Genomic DNA, 21184 nt, shown 5'->3' with positions numbered 1-21184 from the left:
ATGCATTTTGCTACAGTTTCAAGCTAATTAAATACTGGATATTACCAACTGTGTGAAATTCCTCCCAACCATCTCATCACAATGCATTGGTCCAGACCTGTAGGCTTGAATGGAAAAGCTGCATCTAACTTCACATAGTTCTGACTTCAGAGATTGGACAGTGGTCTTGGCATCTTTGGTAGCATGGGCCTCTGTACCCTAATGGACCTTCAGAGAGTCCTAGAATTGATTGGGTTGGGAGGGACCCCAAGGATCATCAAGTTCCAAACACCTTGCCACATTCAGGGCCACCAACACCCATATCTAATACTAGACTTTCTTTCCCTTCCAATGGTTTTAAACTGAGACAGGGGAGATTTAGGTTGGATATTAAGAGGAAGTTTTTCCCCCAGAGGGTGGTGACACACTGGAACAGGTTGCCCAAGGAGGCTGTGGATGCCCCATCCCTGCAGGCATTCAAGGCTCTGAGCAGCCTGGGCTGCTGGTTGGGGACCCTGCACATAGCAGGGGGTTGAAACCAGATGATCATTGTGATCCTTTTCAACCCAGGCCATTCCATCATTCTATGATTCTATGAAATGATAGTTATGCAAGACACTCAAATATTTTCTGCAGTCACTTCTGATGTCAGGACAATGCTTTCATGTGACATGGGACCCTTCCAGGTGCCCTCCAATCCCATTCTCCATGCAGTCACAACTACCTTTTGCCTTACTGAACAGGGAAGTATTTCATGGAAACACAGAATGTCCTGGGATGAAAAGGACCACAACAATCATCCAGTTTCAACCCCCTGCTTTGTGCAGGGTCACCAACCAGCAGACCAGGCTGCCCAGAGCCACATCCAGCCTGGCCTTGAATGCCTGCAGGGATGGGGCATCCACAGCCTCCTTGGGCAACCTGTTCCAGATCTGAGAGGCTCAGAGGAAAACTGGACCAACAGGTCAATGATTATGCAAAGAAAAAAAGCAGGGGGGGCAGATGCCCAAATTGAGCAGCCAAAGGATCGCTGATGGGGGATGGACAGTGCAAGGGATGGTGCTGCATTCCTCAGAGTGGAGGGAGCCATGGGAGGAGCAGGACGGAAGAGGAATTTGCCCCCAAGGAGCAGAGAGATTCCAGACTGTGAGATAAAGGTCTGAGGAAGCACTGTGTGTAAATGCAGACTGCCATAAATGCACTGAACTCCCCCAAATTCACCCACATGGGGTATTTTTGAGTGTCCAGAGAACACTACGCATTCCTACAATGCAGTTAATTAAAGAACTGCAGCTGTACTAATACCTGCTCGTTTCATAACAGCACACAGAGGCCCAACTAAGGCGTTCTAACTGGTTTGGGTACCACACATGTTCCCAAAGAGTCGTGACTTACAAGCCTTGAACTTCTTGGAAATCTGACTTTGTGCACAGAAAAGTGTCAATCTTGAAAAGAAAACGCCAGTACAGAATTCAGACCATATAAATGTGCCTTTAGATGGAGAGCAGCCCTCCATTCTCACCACTCCTATGCGTCCCTTGTCTGGCATGAAGCCACCCCAACACTCCTTGAAGCCCTCCCACCTGCCTTCAACCCAGATATAAAGCACCCCAAAAACCCAAAAAGAGGGGCAGTTCTAACAACAGCAGAAAAAAGCATCACCCTTCCATAAGCATCAAGCCTTTGTTCCACTGCAACAGGCTGCCCAAGGAGCTTGTGGATGCCCCATCCCTGCAGGCATTCAAGGCCAGGCTGGATGTGGCTCTGGGCAGCCTGGGCTGCTGGTTGGTGACCCTGCACATAGCAGGGAGTTGAAACTGGATGAGCATTGGGGTCCTTTTCAACCCAGGCCATTCTGTGATCCTATCATTCTTGCTTTGTACCAGCAACACTGAGTAGTTTCCTTATTGTTTTCCAACCAAACATTTTACAGCAATGCACCAAACCAGCATCTCTACAAGGTGCTGGAATGAGCTCAAAGAGACCAAACCCCACTTTGGTGCCCTGCCCTGGAAATGACTCAACACGAAGCCTCACCTCTGTCAGCCCCACATTTTTCCTCTTAATGACGTTCTGTAAGCAGTTGCTCAGCGTCCGGGTCAGCAGCAGGTTTGTAGATTTTCTGATCATATCATCAACTTCTGTGGAGCTGGAAAGCAGAAATTTCGAGAGAGATTTGTCAAGTCCTTTATCTCAAGGCAAAAACAGTATTAACAATAAAACTATAATAAAAACGAATACATCCTTTCAACTCTTGGGAAGGGTAGACAATAGCAAGACAAGGGAAAATGGTTTGAAGTTGAAGGAGGGAAGGTTTAGGTTGGATGTCAGGGGGAAGTTCTTTACTATGGGAGTGGTGAGATGCTGGAACAGCTGCCCAGAGAGGCTGTGGGTGCCCCGTCCATCCCTGGAGGTGTTGAAGGCCAGGTTGGATGCAGCCCTGGGCAGCCTGGGCTGGTATTAAATGAGGAGGTTGGTGGTCCTGCATACAGTGGGGGGGTTGGAGCTTCACAATCCTTGAGATCCCTTCCAACCCCAGCCATTCTATAATTCCATCATATGTGGAGCCATCGTCATTCAGACCCCCATGGTTTATGCCTGATCACCTGCCTGCTGCCTAGAGCTGCCAACATAGGAATATCTACCAAAATACCAACAATTTTGGCCTTTTTGTACATGCAAGGAAGGCAAACCTACATCCTAATGCCTCTCCTCTTACAGGGCCAACCCAGCACAGGGTAAGTCTCACCTACTTGTGCAATGCACAAAGCTACAATTCTGCACCTTCAAATCAAATAAAAGACATGAAAATTGCTTCCTTTTTTTTTTAAACTTCTTTTTTTTTCAGTAGATCAGATTCTAACACGTCCACGGCCTTTGCCAGATGACTGCAACCTCAGCTTCATTCAAGCCAAGGGTGGGGGGGTTTGGCTTTCTGCTTTTGGCTGCAGGGTTGCTGCCATGCCCCTCCATCAGTGCACGCCAGCAAGGTGCAAGCTCTGCTTCTTGCAGCAAGGCCTGGAAGCCAGCCCCAGAGCCGGGGCCTTTGATCTGTTGTTGGCCCTGCATTAGCCCTGACACGACGGGGCTTTATCTCTGGCAGCGCAGTGACAGGAGGCTGATGGCAAAGAAAATTTCAAACTGCAAAGCTGAGAAACATTAATAACTTTCAGGCTCCTGGTAAATCAACCCCGTGACCTTTTGCTCCTTATCCTGTTTTACCTGACAAATGGGCTAGATTACAAAGCAGGGATCAACAGGGGAAACAAAAGCAAGCCTTGCATTGCCTGCAGCGCTGGTGCACGGCTCAGGACTCTGCTATTGGGGTGCCCAAAGAGAGGGGTCAGACATTGCCATCCTCTGCCCAGCACACACCTGGGAACTTCTCAGTATGGTTAATGTCAGAACAGGCAAACCAAGTCCACCCTGGGCACCTGATGTTGAACAAAACAAGACTGAATGGTCTCCCAAACCATCTCAATCTTCCTGAGCACCAAGTGGTGTGCGTAGATCAGTATGAGTTGGGGGATGAGCTGCTGGGTAGGAGCTCTGCAGAGAAGAATCTTGTTGACCAACAGTTGACCAATGGTTGATCATGAGGCAGCAGTGTGCTCTGATGGCCAAGACCTGTGGAACCCTAGAGTGTATGGCACAGAGTGTGGCCACCAGGGCAAGGGAGGTGCTCCTCCCCTCTGCTCTATCCTGGGGAGGATCATGAGGCTGGGAGAACCTCATGGAAGATGAGGCTGGGCACTGTTTGGTGGCGCCCAGCACCAGGATAAGGGGCAACAGGCACAAACTGGAGCCCAGGGAGTTCCATCTGAACATGAGGAAGAACTGTTTTCTTGACTGCCGGAGCAGTGGGTGAGTCTCCTCCAGAGATATTCAAACCCACCTGGATCCTCTCCTGTGCAACCTGCAGTTGGGAACTGCTTTGGGTGATCTCCAGAGGTCCCTTTCAAACCCTACAATTCTATGGTGCAGCCTTCAGGAACCAGAACTGCACGGCGAGCCCTGAGGTCCCCAGGAGAAGCAGGGAACGTTGCTCCCCGTGCTTGTCACAGCGCAGAGCTGCTCTCCTTTCCCAGCCAGCTGAAAGCTGTGTCTTGCTGCAGCTTTCCCAAGGAAGAGCCCAGCTGCACAACTCCCCATACACACAGAGGCTGCTCACCACGCTGAGCTCACTGGCAGCTTTCTCTAATATTCCCTGCTGTTGAAAAGTCAGCTTTTCTGAGCTGTGCTCCTGCTGACCCCTATCCCAGCAGGATCGTGATATGCTAAACGCAATGCCACCAGCCAAAGGTCTGCTGGTCTCTTCTGGGTCACTGCTATTGATCCCTGGGAGTTTCTTTTGCTCCTGCTCAGTGGGGATACACCTCCTGTGCCACATTGATCATGGCCAGCCTATGTCACGTCTCACGTGCCTGGACTCCTCCTGGCAGGGCTGGGCTGTCAGCTCCAAGATGATGCATTTGGGTTTCAAAAGCATGGAGTGGAAAATGGGGGGTAACTGGCTGCTGAGCTTTTCCTTGTCTTTACATTATGGCAATGGCTCTCAAAGAAGGTTTTACTTCAAGAAAAGGGCTTGAGGGCTGGAGCACATCTCCTATGAAAAAAGCTTGAGGGAACTGGGCTTGTTTAGCTTGGAGAAGAAAAGGCTCCAGGGAGACTTCATTGTGGCCTTCCAGTACTTGAAGGGAGTGTATAAACAGGAGGGGGAATGGCTTTTTGTGAGGGTGGGCAGCGATAAGACAAGGAGGAATGGTTTTAAACTGAGACAGGGGAGGTTTAGGTTGGATCTTAGGAGGAAGCTTTTCACCCAGAGGGTGGTGATGCACTGGAACAGGTTGCCCAGGGAGGCTGTGGATGCCCCATCCCTGCAGGCATTCAAGGCCAGGCTGGATGTGGCTCTGGGCAGCCTGGGCTGCTGGTTGACAACCCTGCACATAGCAGGGGGTTGAAAACAGATGATCCTTGCGGTCCATTTCAACCCAGCCCATTTTATCATTTTATCAGGCTTCCTGATATCATTCTGCTAGCTGGCCACGTAAGCTAGTAAGTAAGGTTGAAATGATGGTTATGTGTTGGGCAAAGCAGCCAAGTGACCCCTGCAGTTGGGTGCCAACAGAGCACAAAGATCTGTGACGTTGTATTTGATGATCATGAAGGTCTTTTCCAACCAGAGTAATTCTATGACTGGATTGGAAAAAGTCTGATTCTGAGCAGGATGTGACCAGGAGCAGCAGTGCCACAGAGAAGCATCAACAAGGGCTCACCATGAGCGCTGGGTGCTCTCATCCCTCACCCAGCACCTTCAAGCTGAACCAACACAGCAGAATCTCACCCTCTAAAAAGGCTGATTCAGGTGTTCAAGGCTCTAATTTATTATTATTATTAATAATAATTTTATTATCTAAAGTATTCGCAGCGCTTTAAATAATTGTATCCAACGTGCTTTCAGGATCACTGCTTTGTTTGGGAACAAAACAGCCCAAGTCCCAGTGGATCAGAACTGCCATCTCTCACTTCTACCCATTGTTTTCCAAAGATATTCCCTATCTTTAGAATGGGAAATTCCATTGGAATGGGTGGGAGCCTTCCAGTGAATGGATGCTCTTAAAGACATCTCTTCAATGAGCTCACTCACACGCTTGTTTTTTTTTATCCCAAAGGGAGAAATGCTGAATATATAAAGGAGGTTTTCTTTCTCCTAATCAAATTAATGGAGCCAAACCAAAAGAATTTGCAAGCCCTGGAAATGCACGGTAAGCTCCACGTTTTCTTCAAATACTTTAAAAGCAAAACAACTTTTCACAAGCAGATCAACATAAAGGAGTCCGCTCCCGTCCAACAAATACAAGGAGCTGGTTTAAAATAATAATTAGAAAAAATACAAGCTCCATTTTCTGCCACGGGCTCTGTTCTTCAGGAAAAGGCTGCAGAGCATTTAAGCAAACTGTCTGGGTTAGTGACAGCTGATGTCCCATATCCCATAGCAGTAGTCATGACCTTCAGGCCCCCCGTGACTGACGGGCTGACCCCAATCACTCCAGGGTGCAAGGTAAATGACAACCAAAGAAGAACAAGAAAGAGAAGAGAAAGAAAACTTGCTGCCGGCTTTGTAGCCAAGCTTCCTAATAAAACCTAATTCAAGCTGTCAGGGTGAAATGAAGAAAGTGTCAACAGGGGTTTTCAGAGAAATATTCCAAATGTTTGGCTAGAATGTCCAAGAAGTTCAGCTCCCCTCCCCCAGCCCCAAAACACTCCTCAAAAAGGGCTGGAAAACCCAATGTTGAAAGGAATTTTAATAACTTGTCCGGGGGGACCCCGAGGAGGGGCCCCAGGGAACGCTTTTCTTCCATTCCCTGACAAACCCAATCATCTCTGTAATGGTGAAGAGCACAGAAGTTGTGAGGGAAGTGCCAGCCGTGGGGTTCGGTGAAACCAGCATCCGTGTGAAATAGGACCATCCCGCCGGCCTTAGAAACAGAGCCATTTAGTGGTGACCTGCAGGTTAAGAGCCTTGGGAGGCACCAAAGAGAACAACCTGCCACCAGTGAAAGGCTGAGGCTGAACTGGAGGAGGGGGAGCAACATCCTGTGCTTGCACACCACGTCCTGGGGAAGACGGAGGGAGAGTGGCTCTCAAAATTAACATCCCTCTCACAAAGGGAAAGAGCTGAAAGAACCCAGAGTGGGCATCCTAACACCTGGTGAGACCCCAACACACTGCCTGAGATTCACATTAGCACAGGGGCTGCCCATGACCAAGACACAGAGCTGCCCAAGGAGGTGGAACCCTGTGGACAGCCCCATATTTCGCTGGTATGGCACTGAGAGTACTAGAAATGTGTAATGAGGGCCAGGTTGGATGGGGCCCTGGGCAGCCTGATCTAGTATTAAATGTGGAGACTGGTGACCCTGCCTGCAGCAGGGGGGTTGGAGCTTGACGAACCTTGAGGTTTCTTCCAACCCAAACCATTCTATGATTCTATGAGGTACTTCTGCCCTCCTGATGCTTCTACCAAGATAAAAGCATCATCAAGCAAGGTACAAAAAGAAAGCAATTCCTGGCTTAACTGAGTTTTCTTCCACTTCAGCACACATGCAAGCCCAGTATCTAGGAGCAGCAGGATGGAAGAAGGATGGTAAACATAAAACACAGAATATTTTTGAGGATTTAATATATACATACAAATATATCTGACCCACCCTTCCTGGAAAGATTGGATCCAACCATGTACCACAACTCAGAAATGTCTCAGAGGGATTGGTCCTCTCCCCTTTTACACACCTAGCACATCACTGGGCTCTTTTTCTCCGCATAAGAATGATTTATGGAAGACTTGGCCAGCCAATGCTCCAAGGGACCCACCAGCCACCTCCATCCTGGACAGTGCACACCAAGGCAGTTGAGTAGCATGGAAGGTTAAGAACTCATATTTTAATCACATCAAGATATTTCAGTGCCAACAAAGCTTCTTCGTTTGAAGGTTGGACTCATTGATTTCTAGAGGTCCCTTCCAACCCCTCATGACCAGGTACACAATCACCCCCTACCTCAAATGAAGGTCTTCTGAAAACTTCAGACAGGCGTAGATGAATTCCTTAATCTGATTGTAAACTTTAGGCACAAACTCAGAAAAGGGGAACTTCTTTGGAAACGGTTGCTGTGAAGGACAGGAGAAAATTGAAGTCAATGAGCAGATCCATAATAGAGAGAATTGCTCTCACAGCCAGCCCAGAGTGACGATTGCTTTCCAGTAACACGTTCCAAGCAGCCAAATTAATTCTAATATTATCTGAGTCCAGCAATGAAACAACAAGCCAGCATTTATTGTATGTTATATAAACATTTCAGCCAAGTGAAAGACCAGATAATCACTTACAAACGGCACATGGGTGCTGTTTTCAGACTCATGGAGTCTGAGATGGGCTGGAAGGAGACTTGTAGCTAGAAGGGAACAGGCAGCATAAAGCAATTCTTATTCCCTCTTTCCCAGCTCCCTTATTCATATGAACAAACCCTATCAGAGGACTCTTTGCTTTTACTTCCCACCACACACAGGCATTTTGCTTGCTCACCTCCCCAGTTACCGCACAAGGTGAGCACTTGCTTACAACACAAAAGCCAAGAGGAAACAGATGTTCTCATCCCCCTCAGCCTGAATTTTCACTCGCTCACTCTCACCCACAGCACAGACATGGCTGGGAGGTACAGAGCAGAGCAGTAAAACCTGGACCCCGTGATTCAGTCCTAGGGAAGGACACAGGCTTTCTGAAATCTAAACACTTGACTTGGACCAAAAACCCTCCCAGCCATAATTAAGTTCGCCAGGCTTGGAGCTCGCTGGCTGCCAGATGTGGAGCACAAGGCCAAGCATGCTTTTAAGGGACACTGCCTAGGTCAAATCTGGCTACACTGTTAGGTTCTGCATGCACGCACTTTTATAAAAGCCAAGATATACCACTTTCTGTTTTTTGTTGGTTTTATGTCTTTTTTGTAAGTTAGCATTAGATTAAAACAAGTTAAAGTCAACAACGGTTCATTCAACGTGAATGAAACACCAAAGGAAGGTGATATTTTCATCTCTCTCCCATCTACTGCAAGCGATGCTGAACTGCAATAGCACACTGTGCTCTGAAAGCAAAATGGATGAGGTATTCCTCACCCATGCCAGGAGAAATGCAACACATGGAAAATCTATTTGTCCTTTTCTCCTTTTGTTTTGCGTTGTTGGGACCTTCTCATTTGTACTTCTCAATGCCAGTAACAGAGGTGTGGGCTTTCAGTGCCCTGGGAGACACGCTGTGACGGTTGCTTCATTTCACATTACCTTTTCAAGTTCTGCATCCTGGAATGGGAACTGTCCAACTATTTTCTTATAAATCTCTTCATTTGTCACTGGGATGGGACTGTAGTTATCTGAATCAAGTATATTTCTAGAAAAGAAGAAAGCAAGAAAGCTACAGCTGGGGGGGGGCTGCAAGGTCAGTTCCATGCTGTGATTCTATGCTTTCAGTGGGAAGTTCTTTACTATGAGAGTGTTGAGGTGCTAGCACAGCTGCCCAGAGAGGCTGTGGATGCCCCATCCATCCCTGGAGGTGTTCAAGGCCAGGCTGGATGGGGCCCTGGGCAGCCTGGGCTGGTATTAAATGTGGAGGTTGGTGGCCCTGCTTGCAGTGGGGAGGTTGAAACTTGATGATCCTTGAGGACCCTTCCAACCCCAGCCATTCTATGATTCTATGATTCCAGCAAGACTTTTATTTCTTGGCTAAAAGTACTTTGTAAGGCGTGCATCATGAGTTTACTTAAAGAGCTTCTTACCTGAAAACTCCCGACCATTTCTTCAGCAGCGTTTCACTGTATTGGTCTTGGATCTCCAATAGCATGTCAAAGAGTTGGTTCACTGGGAAGCCATATCCCTGCCACGAGTGGAGAAACAGAGCAACTATGTCAGCTAACAAGACATCACTGAGCAGCATTTGCTGGGTTTAGGGAGCTTGCATGCAACAATCACCTACCTGGAGTGTATCTGCAAAGAGGACGATGAGGTTCTTCAAGTCTAACACCAGGCTTGGGTCCGAGCAATATGACTGCAAAAAAAAGGAGCATTAAAACACATTTTAAACCACAACATGCGGGAAAATATTGCCCTCAGCCCTCCTGCCTTATCACTCCAGTGATAATACATAGGCATGCCATGCAGCCCGAGGATCAGTGATATTTACTGCACAGCCCGTGCCTTAAGGGCTTGCAGGGCACGGGAAGGCACGCTGATAAGGGTATCTCTCCTGGTAGTGCACAGCTCATGGGGCTCTCTGTGATGAATAAGGATTTCAGTTGCTCTCCAGATACCTGAAGTGTTTCTAAGATTACCCAGGAGCTGCTGAGGAAGTGAGAGGAGAAGAAGCAAATCAGTGCGCTGCCATGGTAAGGAGACAGCAGAGCCTCTCATGTAATATTTAGTGTGCTGTGCCTAATGGTAATGAAGCATTGCAGCGAGGCATCCCCGAGCCCTACGCCAAGGCTGCATTGATATGTGCAAGGTTCAGGCTGAGGAAAAACACACTGCGTGTATTTTAGCAGCCTAATGGTCAGAGCTACAGCAGATGTGTGTATTTACTGTGGGGTCAGGATGTTGCCTGAGGCTCTGAAGACACTCCTGCACCCCACAACAGCCCTGAGCATCACCTCAGGGATACCCAGCATCACCCACACCAGTCGCACCCTATCTGCACACCAGCAGCAAACCTCAGCCCTGCTGAAATATGTAACGTTTCAGACAGGCTCTTACCAAATATAGAATCATATGCTGGAAAAAAAAAAAAAAAGAGACTGAGATTTAAAGCTCACTGGAAACTCAAGGGGGAATGGCTCCATTAATCAATGAGAAAGACTGGAAGAGACGTGTTTTCCATTTCACTCTCCAAAAAAGAAAGTCAGAAAGAAAGATAATGCCCTGAAGCTATCAGGAATGATAAAAGATGTCCCAGTTTACAGCAAGGAAGAAAATCCAGGCATTACATTTGGCTGAATGGGAAGAACTGGAACAGCCTCAACCTGTGCAGAAACCTTCCAACAAGCATTAAGAAATGGTGGCAAATTTAGTGATTACTATAAAATAAACTCCTGACAGCCACTTCTTACACTGGGTTGGAAGCTACAACTGATGGTCATGGTGGTAAAGGTGAAAAGCAGAGTGTGTGGACCCATCTGTCCATGAGGGCCAGCACACTAGCAAGAAACTCCACTCATAAAGAAAAGAATCATAGAATGGCTTGGGTCGGAAGGGACTTCAAGGACCATCCGTTCCAACCCCCTGCTGCAGGCAGGGCCACCAACTTCCATATCTAATATCAGCCCAAGCTGCCCAGGGCCCCATCTAACCTGGCCTTGAACACCTCCAGGGACAAGAAGTGCAGCTTTATAACACAAAGAGGTGTGCAACTCTCTGCATGGTCCCTTTATGGGGCACAAAAGGAGCATCACACAGCTCAGGTGCCACACACAGTGTTAGATGCTCAACCACAACAACCACCCCATAGCATCCTCCTGCTGCTGGATGGTGCTTCCTCCAGGAGCTGCAGTAGGATTCCAGCGATCCAGCCCCAACCATTTGAAAAGGGACTTGGGGAAAGTCACTCAGGAGTCTTCTTTTATGGTCAAATGCAGTTTATTTCATCGTATAAACCAACAGGGCAGCTCTTCAGCAAGCTATGAAACATCAAGACAAGTCAAGCTATCCCAGCTGAAGCAGTGCAATATTATACCAGGTCGTGCATTTTTTCCCCAGCTTTCCAGGACAACCTGACTCCCTCTGCTGGTGCTTTTCAAAAGTGATGAGCCAAGCAATGGAAAACACTGAAGTGCTATTTTCTCCTTTGCAGCTTCCCCAGGTATTGCAAGTTTGGTGCAGGGAAACGGAGTGCAATGTGAACTAAACAAGCCATAGAGTTCTTCTGGAGGAACAGCAGTGTGATCCCTCTGTTGTTTAAAACACAGTGAAGTCAAAACAGAGCAGTTGTGTGAAAGTCAGAGTTTCCAGCACGTCAAACCCAACTCAAGCAACAGCTGAGCAATCTGGGGCTTTTACTTACTGAATGTGTCCTTAGTGCTGCAATGGTTTTTGATAACGCCATCTCCCACAGCTCATCAATATAGGCTCTATTTACCAAGCCCTGCGTTGTATGCAAGATGTGATCTTCGACTACAAAAAACCTGATGGGGAGAAGAAAATGGCACTGTTATCAGAAGTCACAGGTCTCAAGGCAACAAATGAGATCTAAAAACACTGCATGCAAGGGACATGCATTGCATGTGCACAGATCTCCAGAGCAAGCCCACATCTGCAGCATCTATCCCAATTATTGCTAAGGATAGAAAGGATAGATATCTTCTTCAACTATTTTTTTAATGTTATAGTATTTCCTACGATGTCACACTGTAATATAGCAGCGAGCCAAAAGCCAGCTGTTCCCACCTCATTGCACACATAAAGGCAGAGCTTTCCCACTCCGTTATTTGAATGAGAACTGCTGATTGAACTCTGCCCCAGCCAGCAGCAATCGCCTTACAATGGGTTAACTGCAGGGAGAACACTTTAACTGCAGGGAAAACACTCTGGTGCTTTCTACCCCACGCTCTCAGCACCATTTAGAGGCAATCAGTTCACTCCAGTCCCCATTTATCAAACGCACTGGTCCAAAAGCAGCAGCACCATTCAGGGAGCGAGTGTCCCAAAACACCATTTTAAACAGCAACAAGCAAAACCTCTGTTATATTTTGTAGGGAAAATCCAGCCCGGGAGCCTGAAGCTGTGTTAGGTCAGCAGCACACACTGCACTCACCTCCTTCAGCAAGAAAATAATCAAATTAATTGTCCAATATTAAAGAATAAGGCAGAGGGCCTATTCGCCTCATTAGCAGGGCAGGTAGGTGATGCTCCCAGAGCTGGCAGGTTCTTATGGCTGCACACAGCAAAGTTCACCAAGTTTTCTCCTGGTTTGTCTCCTTGTGAAGGACAGACACAAAAAAAGAGCAACATTCCCTCCTCTCTCTTCCCTTCTGGGCTCCTCACAAACACAACACGCACACATTTAGAGCCCGTATAAAAAGAACACCTACCCTACAATTTGATTGAAGTACTTCCTGTAGCCGTCCAAAGTTTCATGCTACAATAAAGGAGAAGTGAGCAGAGGTTGAAATAAAGGAGAGCAAAATGGGGAAGAAAGAAGAGAGCATCCACAAGGCTGGGCTGCTCCATCAGGAGGGACCCCAAGCACCAACCAGGGCACGGCCATACCATGTTGGAAGGAGGCTGCAGCACCAGCCGGGCTTGTTTTCTTCTCTGTTTCCTGTAGTAGTTCTCAAAGGTTTCTCGGGCACCCTGAAAAGCAGAAAGGATGAAGTCAAATAAGCAGCCTTTGAGTTAATCATTTAATTGCACATACAAATTGCATCAATGACACAAAGCAGGCTTTCCTCCAGCATTCAAGGCCAGGCTGGATGTGGCTCTGGGCAGCCTGGGCTGGTAGTTGGAGACCCTGCACATAGCAGGGGGTTGAAACCAGATGATCATTGTGGTCCTTTTCAACCCAGGCCATCCTGTGATTCTATGATTCTATGACAGCTGCACACCTCAATCCAAGTACATAACAAAGACTAATTTTACCCCGAAAACTAAGTGGAACAAACCCAAATACAGGTGCAAGTGTACCTGAGTTGGACTATTTGATGAACATCAAGAGGGGACCAGCAATGCCAGAAGGAGCAGCAGAAATTCCTGCACTCGTTCTCAGTGATGCAAAGCCACAAGCATTCATAGAGTTAAAGAATAGATGCTGTGGTGGGCAATACCTATTCTATTAGGCAGGCCAGCTCAGTAGGATGAAATAAATGAGTTTTTGAGCTCATTCTCTCCTTTCACTGCCATGCCTCACCCACCACGGGGTCTGAGCCTCCAGATGAGAGCCATATCCCAATACGCTCCCATAACCCAAGCACATGGGTTTCCCCTCCACGAGCATCACCCACCCACGCCAAGCACGGCCCAGGGGTCAAGGTGCTGGTGGTTGAGGCCGTGCCTTTGTAGGGGTTTGGTTTTACCAAAAGCTACATCTGAGCACCCCACCCAGGCAGGGCAATGAAGCCACGTGGATCCTCAGCTGCCATCTACCTGCTGAGCCCTCCAGGTCCCCCGGGCTATGTAAAACCTCACTGGTTTCTCCCTGTCTGTTTCTCTCTCCTCCGCACCCGTCCTGTTTTATGTCTGAAACTGGATTATAAACATTACAGAGAAGGGACAAGGCCTTGCTTTGAACTGGTAGGAGACAAAATCTCATTTGGAATTTGCAAAATAAACAAGACGCAACAACAAATACCACCTGCCTGAGAAAGGCACCAGACCCCAACCTCTTCTACTAAAGACTAAAGAACACCTGATGCTAATTTAATGATGCTGCAGTTACTCCATTGTTACACAACCAGCCTGCCTCAAGAAGGCCTCAGCTAAAGGGGACTTGGAGAATTTTTATTCCTTTCTTCTGTATGTCTTGTCTTCATTATTTCTCCTACAGGAGTTGGACTCGCTGATCCTTATGGGTCCCTTCCATCTCGGGATATTCTGATCCTATATCAGAGCTCAAGCCCCTACGCTGTTCTGCTGCTCTCAGTTTGGCAGCGCAATAGGAGAACCAGACTGTTCCATATTCCACCACTGCTGGGATCTCATTCCTCAAAACCTACACAAGCGCAAGAAGAGCCCAATTATCTCCCAGCAGCATCGCTGGGATTTGGAGTGAAGCCACTCGCTAACTCAGCACAGCCTGCTACCAACGAGTGATGCAAACTCCTAATTGAAGGCTTTCCCCCCCTTGCCTCATCCCTATTAAATTGCTGTTGGGCCCCACTGAAGGCAGGAGCCCCAAAGGACCAACCCCATAGAGCAGCTTTATGCAGCATCCCATAGAAGTCAGCAGGTAATTAATTCCCCATTAGTGAATGCACAGAAGCTGCCGTCTCCCCAGGCCACACGGTACCTCGGGGACCTCATGGAAGTCTTGAAAGCAGCTCATCTCCCAAAGGCCGGTCTGAAACCAATCATCTATTTTAAGACCAGATTGTGAACACTGCTAGGACTGCATCACAGCAATCTGTGCCAGCTGAAATGGCCTTCCCTCCAACCGAGCTTTCTGATGGCACCACCTCCCTGCTCCCCTCACCCTTCTTCATGACTGAAAAGCCAAGAGGTCTCCTCACCCAGCTCCCTCTTGGGGTCTCCCCTCCCATTGCCCTCTGTCCCATCCTCTACCTGCCCACCTCATCGCAGAGCTCCTCCATATGGGGATTCACCATGCAGCTGCCACTGGGCTGTGGGGACAACACGTGTCCCCTGGCCCCAAGCTGAAACCACTGACCCCAACACTCAGCTCCACTGAGAATATACAACCAGACTATGTGAAAATTGACTGTATTCCTGCTTTTCTGATGGCTTGAGGAGTCATAGGATCATAAAGGTTGGAAAAGACCGCTAAGATCATCAAGTCCAACTGCTGACCCATCAGCACCATGCCGACTAATCATAGAATCACAAGTACACAGAATGGATTGGGTTGGAAGGGACCTCAAGGATCATGAAGCTCCAACTCACCCACCACATGCATGGCCGCCAACCTCCACATTTAATACTAGACCAGGTTGCCCAGGGCTCCATCCAGCGTGGCCTTGAGCACCTCCAGACTAATTCTATGAAGCACATGAACCAATTTTAACATAATATTCTCTGATCATTAAGCTAAATTGGGTTGCACTTTAACTGGAAGAACTTTCCCTTTTCTTCCAGCAAGAGGGACCTGAGCTGGGCTGGAGATCCCATACAAAGGCCTTGCTATAAACCTGCCCCATAGCTCAGAGGGAGAGCCTGGATGTTCAGGATGTTCAGGTCCTCCTGGTTCCAATCCAGCACATGGCTTTAACATCAGTGGAAGAGAAGGAACAGCAAAGACATTTGAAAGCGTTCCCAAAAAATATGTAGGCCATATTCACATTTTAACAGTTTCCCTCAAATTTACAGCCCAGAGACCTGCCAATTTGACCAAAAACATCTCCACCCCCCCCTCCCCGATGCACTGTTCCCTGTATTTTCCTTCTTAAGCCTTTTTTGAATGGCCCAAGAATTAGAGGCTCTCTCAAGAGAGGCAATTCCAAAGAAAAACTTCTCCTCCCCAAACAAAGAAATCTCTCTCAGCACTATTCACATTTTTCTGACGCGTTATTTCATCCTTTTCTCTTAAGTGCATTCCTCCATCGTCCCCCCAGACCGTCTCATCGCTCATGCATTATATTCTCTTAAGAACGAGAAGTCTTTCTTCCCCTTGGTGGCAGTTTTAGTTAGACCACCCAGCTTCCACCATCTGACCTACTTAGGACCATACAACTTATCACGTCTTCAGATAATATTATTTCTCTTCTCTGGGCACTATTTTTAATAACATTTTCCTCTGGGTGAGAAAAAAACAATAATAAAACAAAAGAAAGCAAAACCAAACAGAACCACACCAAAAAATACAGAAAAGACTTCAAGATCCCATATTTTATATACTACTCATCTGGAAACTCAATGTACTATTCACACTTCTATCCATTCCAACCAATGCTTTGATATAAAAGCTCCTCAACAGAGTGACCCAAAAATACACTCACAAGCTCAGAGCAGCTGAGCCGTGCTTATGTGCCCTACTGCTGCTTTCCATGTCCCTTCAGTGGGAAGAATTCAACTTCTTCTCTTTCTATTCTCTTAAAAGTGGTTATTACCCTATAGAGACCAGTCGCAACTCTAACACCTTTTCTTCCTAAAGAAGGCACCTTGGGATGTGGTTAGGAGACACAGTGACTAGACTTGGTGATAACTTAGAGGTCTTCTCCAACCTCATGGATTCTATGGCTCCATAAAATAACCTCAGTGCATAAGCAGATATCAAGCAGCACAAGGCCCGTGCAAAAGGCTATTTGCAAGGAGCAGTTCTCAGCCCCATTGAATTCCACATTCACTATGGACCTTCAAAAAGCAGCAAGACACTGCTAAGACTTATCATTAGAGAGAAGGAATCCCTTAAGGGTTTCTTGTAAACTCAATCCAAAATGCAAAGTAACCAGGGAAGCACGCTGGGGAAAGGAGAAGGAGGTACTTCTCTTATTTATCCATTTACTTTTAATCACAACAGGTTTCCCTCAACTCTCGTTGTCTTAATTTAAACAAGTGGGAAGAGTTCAAAGCTCTACTTCCAAACTACACATTTATTCTAATCACTGGTCCAGGAAAAAAAAACCTCAATAATGCCCCATATTTTTAAAATTACCAGGCAGAACTTTCCTTCTCAAATTAGCTTCAGAGTTCACAGAGTTGGCAATGAGAGGCAGATAATTAAGATCATAGATGAGCACCACGTAAGGGAAAACAGAATATAATCACGAGAATGCAAAAACAACAGCTGAAAAACATACAAAGTTTCATAACTCAGGAGCAGCTGAGAGCTGAGAGCAAATTTAGCTGTGAATTACAAGGGAAAAGTGAGCTCTAAAGCTCGTCCTGTGATTGTCCTCAGCAAACACTTAAAATGATCACTAAAATGGAACTTCTTGGATTCAGAATGTATGGACAACGGTATTATGGGTCACTACTTTGGAGCAGAAACCTACCCCATGCACCTCATGTAATGGAAGCATACCAGCCATGCACAACTGAGCCTATTACCAGCAAAGCCCTTGCCACAACCATTAGTCCATTCCCCCAAAGAAACATCATTACCTCATAAGAAAGGTGGTGTGTGATAACAGACCAAACCTATCTGCTGAGCAGATGCCTCCCTTGATGAACCCAATCTGCCATTAGTTCACTGCCCCTGTGCAGACACCAGCTAACCACACATGCAAACCAAGCAGAAATAGCCCCAGTTCACTTGTAACAGCTGAGATGAAGCACTGAAGAATGCTTTTGTAGACCCCTATCCATGAACCACATCACTCTTAACCACTGTAGCTGTGGTTGAAGCAAGCAGATCAGCGATGACTTTGGTTGTCCCCATTTGGGTGAGTTTAAACCCATGGCACACCCGTATTTAGTAATGTATTTATACGTTATATAGTACATAGTAATGCATTAGCCCTTGCTGCTGCCTGACCTGGACTTACATTAAATTCCTCTCTCAACTTCACTGGCTCTTCATTCTCCTTTGACTCTGGTCCACAAAAATTCTTAAGTCACTAATTCTGGGAATTCTCTCACCCTTTAAAGAGAGAGATTCAGCATCCCACAAGAGCACGGTTAGATGTGCCACAAACCAGCAGCTCTGTTCCTTTACAACCACCTCAGCTACTCCCTGAGAAGCAGATCAGCATTCTACTGTCTATAAGAGTCTTCCTTCAACCATGTACTCCATGTACACAAGAACTTAATATGGAGCAGCCAAAATCTAAAACAAGTTAAGGTGTCAATATGGATGGCATGGGGTAAATACAAGGTTGGATGGAGAGGTTATGAGGGTTGGGGTAAATGGGTTATGTTCTACAGGGAGGCCTATACCAAGTGGAGAACTATAATGGGGGGTTCTGGATTCTACCTTGCTTAACATCTTTGCTTCCAGGAGGCAATGGATGTGGCCTCAACTGCTTTCCAGATGATACCAAACTGGGGTAAAAGCAGGTACAAATGAAACATTCTGACTAGTTATGACTAAAACCTTTCCCAGAGAGGTTCTGCAGTCCCCATCCTTGGAGAACTTAGAAGACCTGCCTGGATAAGGTCCTGAAATATAAGGTTGGATCCCACAGGTGACTTGCTCTGAGCAAGACTGGACCAGAGACATCCTGAGGTCTCTTCCAACCTGGCCGACCCCATCCTGGGAACAACAGGCTTTACAAATAGGATACTGAGGTTCTGAAGCCTCCAGGTAGTTTCACACGTGGTTTATTTCCAAGACTAGGCTCCAAAACATCCTGGTCAACAGCCATTTCCAATGCATTGAGTCCTGTGAGGAGGATGGGCCAGAAATAGGGCCAAGCTCCCACGTGGGGGGATTTAGCCAATCTCGGTCTCATTCAGGAAATAATAGAATATTCCTTCTGCTTCACATCACTGAGCAAGGGAGATGGAATCTGTCACCCCTCACCTGGCTGAAATGGGCCCCCACAGACAGAGTTTTGTTTTCATTCATGCACAGGTACTAAACAACACCTGGCATCACATCAGCACTGAAAAGACCCTCAAATCAAACCTGGATCTCCCTTCTTGTAGCCCCTGAATCTCACATGCATGCAGAAAATCAGACCCACATGTATAACCCCTCTCCCAGTGGGACTCACAACAGCCCTCTGGATGTGACCTAAGTTCCAAAATCCTGCAAGCAACCTCCAGAATACCGAAGATGGGCAGTTTGTTTTAAGGAGAAACAATCCTCTGGCATTTAAAGAACTCATTGGGAGTGTGCGTGCTAGCAGGAAACAAGCTGCAGAAGGATGAGCTCAGAACATAACGTGCCCTAAAGATCCCACAAAACAAGAGAAAAGTGGTAGTCACTAATGAGACACAAAGAAAGACCGGCTCCCAAGCAGATGCTTAACTTTAAAAGCATAAATAATCCCGAATGACTTCACATAGACACAGGGGTACACACGCAGGTGCTCCAAACAGAGCTTGAGAGAGGGCTTTGCTGAACCGGGATCAAAAAGGTTCAGCCCTGTGGAACCACTTGTTTACTGTAAACACCACCTCCAGACCGAAAACAAAAAGATAAAGTGAACCAGAAAACTGCGTGGGGGGAAGAGAGAGCAGCGGTGTGGGGACGGCTGGGCCCTGCGGCTGCCCCACAGCAGGCCGCGCTCAGCCCCATGTGCAAGCAATGAGGGTTCACCCCACATTTGACCACCGCCACAAGCAGTAGAGGTGAAGAATGATAGAATTATAGCACGGTTGGGTTGGAAGGGACCATAAGGATCTTCCAGCCTCAACCATTTCTATGAGTTGGGTGCCCATGGCAGCACATTGCCCAGCGTCCCATCCACGGCCTTGGGCACCTCCAGGGATGGGCAGCAGTGCCAGTCCCTCACCTCCATTCTCCTTGCTTCTAATCTAGACCTCCCCTCTTTCAGTCTACAGCCACTTCTTGATCAGTCCCAAGCAGACAGTGTGAAAAGTCAGTCAAGCACAAAGTTAACGATGCGTTCTCAAGGTTTCAGGCCTTGCCCTCAACAACATGGCACCCGCCAAGAGAGGGAAGGCTCAGGAGTACAGTGGAAGGAAACGTTCCCAGTGTCATGGAGCTGAGCTCCTGGTAGCACAGAAACTCAGCACAAGGTATTTGGGCAGCAGGAGCCCAGGTGGGATCTCCCCTTCCCTTAAAGGAAAGCGGACTCCTTCCTCCCCAGAATCAGGCCATCACCCCGCCATTGGGCCGCAGCTCCCCAGTCCTGCCTATAGGAAGCAATGTCTATTTTCCATTTAGATGAGGGTAAAGCCTTTAATTTCACCCTCCTGGCTGCAGCTGGAGTTCCCTTTTAACTGCTTGGGCAGGGGAGTGAAGACAGTTTTATATGAAAAAAAAAAATGCTGAAAAGGCCACTTTAATATGCTTGTATGTGAAAAGGAGAGAGCTTTTCATACTGCACGATAATGAGGGTCAGCGGGATATTACACTTCACCATATGGCTAATTTGCACAGCAGGTCAATGCTCTATTTGGGGGTTTTTTTCTTTTTCTTTTAAAGACGGCCCTATAGATTAAGCTGCATTAAGACTAAACAAGAAAATAATAATAATAAAGAAATAATGAAGCGTGAGGAGGAGATGCCCTCTAATGTTCAAGTTTGGAAGGGCTGGGAAAGAGGTTTTGTAAAAATAAATAAATTAATTAAAAAGAAGGAAAACACATAAAGATGAGTGTGTAGGGACAAGGCAAGATGCAGATGGCAGCACCCTGCAAATGGCTCTGACTCCAACCCATGCCCATTGAAGATGGGGACACATCCCTACTGCCCGTAAAGGGCCATGCTGTCCTTTTGAAGCTTAGCATCCTATTCCTGTGGAGGAATATCTTAAAATATCCAAGTCAAACCCACCTGGATGCCTTCCCATGCAACCTGCTACAGGGAACTGCCTTATGGAGAAGTTGGTCTGGGTGATCTCCAGAGGTTCCCCCCAACCCCTATCACTCTCTAAGTTGTTTTATCATTAGTGGAACGTTCAAGTAACTCTTGAAATACAGAACTTGTTTACTTGCATCAGAAAAGCCCATTTGTCCTGGATTGTCCCCACTCTGTGCCTGGCCCAGGCATGACCTGGTGAGGCACTTCCCGTCCTGGAGCCGTCAGCAGCCACAGCTCCCAAAAAATCTGGTGCCTAAAGATTAGGGAGCCCAACCCGAGCATCTGCAGAGGGCAAACAGTTTGATTAACGAGCCTGGCTTGTGTAATCACCTCCCGCCCTTCCCTGCTGCAGCACAGTGTTAATTTATTAAATACCTTAACAAAGGGCCTTTATTAGCAGCCTTCACTTGGCGGGCTGCTTACGGAGCGCTGCTAGCTACATCTCATAAAGCTTTAATTGACTGCTGCTTTTCACAACCTCTGACCTGGGAGCGCAAGCAACCGGCTGTGCTGGCTGAAGGGTGAGCCCTGAGGAGCTCCTGGCCCTGGGGAGCTGGTAGAGATGC

At 47.2% G+C, this 21184-nt stretch overlaps 1 protein-coding gene across 12 annotated transcripts in view; it reads right to left on the bottom strand.

Annotated features, from left to right (window-relative positions):
• The window catches only part of EXOC6B (exocyst complex component 6B), a 221083-nt gene that overhangs the window by 88959 nt on the left and 110940 nt on the right, over positions 1-21184 (bottom strand). For all 12 annotated transcript variants that reach the window (XM_032444058.1, XM_015862999.2, XM_032444053.1 and 9 more), the window contains 8 exons: positions 12785-12868; positions 12607-12653; positions 11580-11700; positions 9504-9575; positions 9307-9404; positions 8816-8921; positions 7539-7648; positions 2017-2128 (listed from right to left, as the gene is read on the bottom strand). In XM_032444058.1, the coding sequence (XP_032299949.1) occupies positions 2017-2128; positions 7539-7648; positions 8816-8921; positions 9307-9404; positions 9504-9575; positions 11580-11700; positions 12607-12653; positions 12785-12868 (750 nt within the window). The remainder of the gene's footprint in view (positions 1-2016; positions 2129-7538; positions 7649-8815; positions 8922-9306; positions 9405-9503; positions 9576-11579; positions 11701-12606; positions 12654-12784; positions 12869-21184) is intronic.

Source organism: Coturnix japonica, chromosome 4 (assembly GCF_001577835.2).
Source record: "Coturnix japonica isolate 7356 chromosome 4, Coturnix japonica 2.1, whole genome shotgun sequence".
Classification (NCBI taxonomy): Eukaryota; Metazoa; Chordata; class Aves; order Galliformes; family Phasianidae; genus Coturnix; species Coturnix japonica.
The sequence above is the reverse complement of the archived record's forward strand: the minus strand, read 5'-3'. Positions and strand labels throughout refer to the sequence as shown.